The sequence below is a fragment of the Oratosquilla oratoria genome, chromosome 2 (genome assembly GCF_046742065.1).
Source record: "Oratosquilla oratoria isolate Oo_2021 chromosome 2, ASM4674206v1, whole genome shotgun sequence".
In the NCBI taxonomy this organism is placed as follows: domain Eukaryota; kingdom Metazoa; phylum Arthropoda; class Malacostraca; order Stomatopoda; family Squillidae; genus Oratosquilla; species Oratosquilla oratoria.
The window spans coordinates 59,655,355-59,663,150 of NC_134778.1; the positions used below are offsets into that span (position 1 = coordinate 59,655,355).

The 7,796-nt window shown below is 42.8% G+C and overlaps 1 protein-coding gene across 1 annotated transcript; it reads right to left on the minus strand.

The window, feature by feature from the left end:
• Positions 1-3,333: 3,333 nt before the first annotated feature.
• Positions 3,334-4,549, minus strand: LOC143033987 (glycine receptor subunit alpha-3-like). The gene is made up of 2 exons (XM_076199774.1): positions 4,291-4,549; positions 3,334-3,946 (listed from the first exon to the last, which is right to left on the minus strand). The coding sequence occupies exons 1-2, from the start codon at positions 4,492-4,494 to the stop codon at positions 3,509-3,511; spliced, it is 642 nt and encodes a 213-aa protein (XP_076055889.1). The 5' UTR covers positions 4,495-4,549; the 3' UTR covers positions 3,334-3,508.
• Between the last annotated feature and the right edge of the window lie 3,247 nt (positions 4,550-7,796).

Genomic DNA, 7,796 nt, shown 5'->3' on the forward strand with positions numbered 1-7,796 from the left:
AAAAAACATAAAAAGCAATAAAAATGTCTTAAAATTAAACGTTTCCTCAAAAAAGTTGTCGGGTATGGGGCCAAGCGTAAGTAATAAATGAATTGTAGGACTCCTCTAATTGGCTTTCATTAATAAATTGACAATGACTAGGCATAACCCTACTTATGTCCTGACAAGGTTCTGATCAGCACAATGATGCATATATTTTGTACACAATCATCAAATAAAATATCTACTTCATCATGTAAGGAAAATATGTTTGCACTATATTTAGCTAAATGTATTTACTTAATTGTAAAATACAGGATTAGAACTACATTCTCTACTTCCACTTATCAAGAACTTATAAACTAGGCGATAGAATTACAGCTTAATTTTATTCCCTTTGTATGACATCGACAGCGTTGTCATTTCAGTTCAGTATATTATTGACTTATCGATATCCCGCAGCATTTTTTTCTTCGCGATGGAGATTAATTTTCACTCAAAAAAGAATGTTGATCACTTATAGCTCTTATTCCCTCTTTTCTACTGTCCTATCTCCACTTTACAAGCTCGATGACTCCAACTTTCATGCGATATGTCCCCAAAGACGATGGTCATCACTGACAATTAGTATGGGTTGTTTGAATACCAGGATTCCCAACCCATGAAGCACATGAATATGTATTTATCTCTAGCCTTACAAGATTTAGAGGACTGTCAAAGGTCCAGTAACTCCACGCCCTCATATTTCTTCCTATCGGGACGACGCGACGCCGGGACGCGCTGGGTCACCCGTTTGGATCAAATGCAACGAGACATCTTTTCCATACACTCTGGCCAATAACTGTAGTTGGTTTAACCCCACCTTTTTGCCTCCCCACGTCTCATCAATTCATCTATGGGACATATGCAGGGTCATTCCTTACATTAGGCCCGCATTATCTCTTCATAGTCTCCCTCTACATTTCCTATTTGCATTAATCAAATTTTCTCACCGACGTACCACGAGCGTAGAAATATCCTATCACTATCTGTACCTCTCATTCTCATTTTGTTTTTTCCTCTCATGCTCACTTAATCCAGTCCTGTTTTACACAATATATTTGTGAGTTTTTTTTATTCAATCTGGTCATATGCCCAGACCACCTGTTTGACAATTTTCTATCAACACCTGTTCTCCACCTCACTTCCACATTTTTTACTCTATCGAGTCTATTCCCTCTTGACATGCTTATGAAAATTTTCAAACACTTGTCTATTTTTTTCAAGCTCCCTTACATTCTAAATTTCCATTATTTGTGTAAACTGCCATACCTCACATGCTTAATACACCTGGCAAGGTTTCTGAGTGGCCCTCTTGTTGTGACACCGACACGTAGCAATAGCGTTTACGTATTCACGAACCGAGATATGCTCCGACTGTTGTAAGTTTATTTTACATTTACACGCAAACACACATGTGCTGTTACTACATTATACTTATTTTTGACAACTATGCAACATTATGTTCCATTGCATACATCTCACATCCGACTGTCTGCATGGTGTCCCCAAAAAATGTACTCATTCTTTGATATGATTGGTAACGTTGTGAAATATATTAGTGTGAGTGATAAGATATAGAAAATGGCGGTCATTAGTTTGAAATTAAAGAAAAAGTCTTTTCCCTCTAGTTTTATTTAGTTCCACCTGAATGTTTTCATATGTTCAAACTAATTACTATAATTTTCCAGATTCAGATGATAACACTGACCAATGATTCGACAGTGTTACAAACTACTTCAATGACTGAGTACATTTTTGGGACATCGGGTAGTAGCGACCTTGCCACGTGTACTCTTCTACCTGTCATGCAGGCAACGTTGTTTCATGTCACTCGGATGTAATGTAGGTGGTTACAAGGACTTTATTGCTACACTGATTATAGGCTTTTTAAATCTAATGCTTCAGTTAAGGGCCTTTAGTACATATGCAAAATTCACTGGTTGCATATATTTTACTTCTATTTGCTTGGTCTTTCCCAGGTCGAGCAGAAGGGTCAGTTACCATAAAACTTTCAGGAGAGGTGGGCAATGGTTTCTTATATATGACTTCGTTATAATTTAGGGGTAATTAGGTCAAAGTCACTGAAAACGTGTAAATGTTTCTATAAGTTTATTCTGAAAATGCCCGATATACCTGGGACAAAGATAAAAAGTATTTGTATCCCATATGCTGTAATCCTATCTACTGAAATGGTGAAAATAAATTTGAAGACTTGTGTTAGGGTGAAGTCGCCATCCAAACATTTGCATCCGTTTGATGTGCTGGATGTTACAAATGTATCTTTATTCGGCACAAAGAACTTGAGTGACTTTGGAAGGTCAAACTTAAGGTCACAGCATTTCATTAGGCTTTTATTCGAAGATGTTTGTAGATGTTTACAATTATTATTATATCAGGAGCTTCACTTTAGATAGATTTTCTTTATGCTGAACCTCATTTCATAAGATACTACTCCTTTTCTATAGTGTCAGTTTTGGTGATGGGGTTTTCAAAAAGTGTTGATTTTTAGTTCTGAATAAAAGACTCGGTGAAGTTTATATATCACGCAGTATGAGTTGACAGTGAGGAATGTCTAGTCCAAGTTCCGAACAAATTACTCTCCTGCGTGGTGTGATGGAAGCGTTTTGTGCAGTCAGAATTAGGAGTACAGGAAAGGGGTCGAGCCCTAGTGGAATATGTACAAGAAAACCACTCCATTCCGTATGCAGGATCTCAGGACGAGAAATTTATTTTCTGTCATACATTCATCAATTTCATGAAATGGGAAGAATAACGGTGCGCAAGTGCACCCGACGGGATAAACAAATACACAAATTCAGGTATTATTGCTCATTATACAAGTCCGTGTGAAACAGTAGGTAGCGTTACTGCCTCAAACACGTGAATCCCGAGTTCGATCCCTGGGAAGTATTGGGTAATTGTTTATAGCTTATTTTCATGGCTTCCCAACCCCGCTCTGCAATGGTGGACATCAGAAGTGCAGTGTACTAATGTTGTATTTCCGTGTTTGTGGTCGAGCTCATTACAATTTTTACAGGTCACCCACGACCATTCAAGCTCGCTTCTTCACGTACACCTCCCCTTCCATACGACCTCACCCAGGAGAATTAACCCATCGTAGCGAGGTACTGTACAAAGCTTGTATCGCACTTCAGGGGATAGGGCAACGGTCCTGCAGTGGACCACCAATGCTGAATACTTTCACACTTTCATATCCTCAATAAACGGAACAATATTGGATAACAATAGACGCGTGAGCACGCGCATCTTTTCTTATATAGTACAATTAGGCAATACACACACACACACGCATGCACACACAAGAACACGCTTTATGTATAGGTGAAAAATGCATGTGCACGTAATTTCAAAATATGTGTTGTATACAGTGTAGCCTACCCACTACCTCGTAAACGAATCTTTCCAGAAGTTCACAAGACTATACAGGACCCCATAGCCTGCAGCTCGGACTCCCTCGTGTCCCTCCTCACTCCATGGGGACTCTCAACGTGTAGATGAGTCCCCAGTAGAGCGCGTTGAAGAGGAAGATCCCGCCAGTGATGAGGATCCGTGCGAGCATCACCATCCTCCCCTCCGGAGTCTGCACGAGTTTTATGCGGAAGATCCCGAATCGACGACTCAGCTTCGCCATCCCAGCACCGACGACGCCGTTCGGGTGTTTGTCTTTGCCCCCCTTGTCGTCCACGATCCCCACGCCCGAAGTCCACGCCGTGGACGAGGGACTGACCTGCTTCACCCCCTGGGGGGTCTTGTTACCCAGCTCGGGCGTGAATAGCCCGCCCTCCGTGTACACGTGGTCGATGAGGGCGTGGAAGATGATGATGACGAAGGAGGACATGATGCAGAACAGAAGCCAAACGTCGATCATCTTGAAGTTGGAGGTCTTGGGAAGGGAGTCGGACACCTGAGGGACAAGGAAAAGGGGATTGGTGAGCGGCGTGGTGAGTCATGATTAGTGAGGCTTTTATGCATAACAAACATCATAAATGTTAACACGCACAACACTGGTATGAAAAAGATGACGAGTGAAGCATTCAAAACTAAGCGAGACCCTTTTTTTCCTATGTGTGACTGAATTGTGAAATGATTATCAAATCAACACACACACACATATAAGGGGAGCGTGCTGGCCGAGTGGACAGCGCGCTAACGTTTGAAGGCAAAACGATAGACGGTTCGAGCCCACTAAAGTCAGTACGAGACGACAGTAAAGGAAGATAATCTTAAACCCCTAAGTCCTGCAAGCACCTGTGAGAAGAGCGTGGCCATGACGAGGAGAGAGGTGAGGGCGGTCATGATCCGGACTTCAAAGATGTCCATCCTGAAGTAGAGGGTGGTGTACGCCGTCATGAGGAGGATCAGCGAAGGCGTGTAGATGTTGAGGAATGCATGACCCAGCGAGCGAGCCAGGGGCACCTCCACCACCACGTTGCTGAAGTTCTCCACGTCCATTGTGTAGATCTTGGGGAGACCCACCTGCAGAAGGGAAGAAGGTCGTAAACGGCGGAAGACTCTGAGGCTGAGGGTATGGTATGGTGAGGACAATGTGGCAAATGACATTATGGAGATTGATCCGTGGCACTGTAGAATGCGTATGACCTCAAAACCAGTGAAAAAATTAGAATGAATTTGCCCTCCTTCCTCCTTCGCCCTCTCTTCAGCTCACCTTATACTCCGCCAGAATGGCGTTGCCAAAATATTTGACAGTGGAAGCGTTGGAGAAGACCAGATACTCCGACGTCATCGACACCATATCGATCAGCATCTGGCATTTCTGAAAAGAAAACAAAAACAAAAGAAAATAGAAAGAACCCTTTATAGACATGAGGTTCTTATCTTCATAAAATCAGATCGTCTGGCCCTAGACAAAAATCTTTATGCGGATCAAACTCGGTCTCAAGATAGATTTATAACTGTTTATTGACACAGAGTTTCTTATAAGCTGGGTAAAAGCGTTTAGGAAGACTTCAGGTTCAGAAGAGGTCAAGACTGTATGGGGGAGCATGTCGTCAAAGATAGGAATGAGCTTCTGATTAGTTTGGGTCAGAGGGACTCTCGTGGCTCGTACATACACATGCACACGTACACACACACAAACACATACACATGACCAATATTTGTTTTTCCAGCAAAAACACAAATCTGCTCCAACAGGCCAAACTGACAGGGCAAAGATGGCAGCTTTGGCAGTAACTATACGCCTCCTGACGTGTGTTCCTCACCTCAATAACTTTTTCTTTCACGTGGTTCTCAAGGCTCTGGCCCAATTCATCCTCTGTTTACCTTATTCACAAATGACCTAGATAACAGCACACCTTGTCCTGCACCGTATCATCCAAACGACAAGTCACCCATGCAACTTCCTACTTTTATCTCAAGTCTCGGAATAGACAACTATATAATAATGGGAAATCTGCATTGGCCCATCACACATCACACTCATAAAAAGAAAAAAATCTCTGTTGCTTTCAACATCTTTCGTACTGCGCGGGACAGGTTTTTATTTAACATATATTCTGCCAAGTCATTCCATTCATCTCTGGGATATTCCTTTGGTAGTGAAGGAGTTCGTTGTTGGAGCCAAGACTGCAAAGACAAGTGGGTGGCTTGCCCAGAAGGAAGGCAACTATAAGCCACAAGGTCAAATTCCTTGGTGGCACTGGGCACATTATCCGCCTCAATCAGAGCTTATCTTATTTGCGCTAGTGTGCCTTTAAACTCAGTTAACACACACACACACACACACACACACATGCACACACAGATATATATATATATATATATATATACCGGCAGGCATTTGAGAACACACCTTATCGGTGACGTAGTATTCTAGATGCCACCGTTAACTTTTTTTTTTTTTTTTATCGAGGCTGAACATGACGGAACCGATGATCACTCAGGAAATGAAGAGACATGCTGTAGTCGTCTCCTTGGCTGCAGGGTACTCCGATTCCGAGGTCGCTGCATTCCTGAATATCGCAAGATTGTTCATTTTCAAAGTTCGGAGAGGGCTTGATGCTGCCAGTGACGATGTGGTAACCGTTTCTCACCGGTGACGACATTGCCGGCGCTCGGACAGTATCAGAACGCCTGAATTCATCAGTTCTGTTCAAACTCCTATCGACGAGGACATTGGGAAGTCCATAAGGGCACTGAGCAGGGGGTTGCACGTTGATGAGGTCACCATCCGACGTGTGGTTCATGAAGACCTCCGTTACAAGTCGTGCGTGATGCGGAGGGGAAAGTTAATGTTCCAAACAACCAGGGAGAACCGAGTGACCAGGGACAAGCGTCTCTTAAACAAGCTGAAACATCCGGAGGGGCCAGTAATGCTGTGGTTCTTCTCCGCTGAGAAAAACTTTGTCCAGGACCAGAAGGTGAATCGCAGAAATGATCGGTAGCTGTATCAAATCGCCGAGGAGGTTCCGAACGTCATGCACACAAAATTTTCAGCCTCCGTAATTGTTCTGGGTGTCGTGAGCAATGAAGGCGACGTGATGCTTCCACATTTCTTCCCTCAAGGTCTTCGAGTCAACGCTGCTGCTTACAACAATGTTTTAGACACAGTTGTGAAACCATGGATTACTGCTGTAGCACGTGGCAGGCCGTATGTTTTCTAACAGGACTCCGCTCGATCGCATACGGCCCACACCACCCAAGAATGGCTGGCCAACAATTTTCACAACCACGTCACTCCCAATATTTGATCCCTATCTCTCCAGACTATTACGTCTGGGGCGTTATTAAGAGGGCCTCCAATATGCATCCACACAACACCGTTGCAACTCTCCAGCAAGCTATTGTAGCCGCAATGCAAACATTCCCAAGACCCACCTCATTACTGTTTGCCAGCGGTTTAGACGTCGTCTAGAAGCTGTTATTGCGAATGATGGCGATTTCATCGAATGAAAACATGCATTGGGTAGGTATTCACTTGCACAGAACAGTAAATGGTACTGAAATGCTCTATCTACAGTGTAATTTTCCTTATTCCACGGGCGTTCCTTTGTTCTCAAATACCTGCCGCACCCTGAATTATATGATATATATATATATATATATATATATATATATATATATATATATATATATATATACACATATACAATATGTTCCCTTCTTTGCGACTCTAGACCACCCATTCACCCGACATTTTACTATTCTGTAATAAATTCTCACTATCATATTTATGATCGAACATTAGTTGTGACTTTATTTCCTGTGACTATTTTTATAGTTATTTGATTTGGTGTTACTTCTTTCCCAGACACATTATAAACATATTTGAATTTTTTATTTTCATGAACACAAACGACATGACGTTTCGCGCACGACTCACATGAGAGGGCCTGGATCACATGCTTGATTTGTGATCGGCAGTTATTACCACCACAGTTGAGACCTTACACACATTGGTACCGTCTTGGTTTGCTAAACCATCGGTCCTGAGTTCGGATCCCAGCACTGGAAATCGGTATCCGCTCCCTTAAGCAAGGGTTTAGGCCTTTAGGGTGTGTGTAAGGTCACATGGCCTATAGATCGGGCAATGTATGAATTTTGAGCTCTTATCCAGGAGAAAATAACTATCAGTCACAAGTCCACCACGTGATCCAATACAATGGTGAATCTCACACACAAATTCACACACACACACACACACAAGACTCGGTGGCGCGGTTGGTAGAGTCCCCAACTGTCACTACGGCGGTCCGGGTTCGAATCCTGCCCAGGGCTGAAATAATTTCAGTATC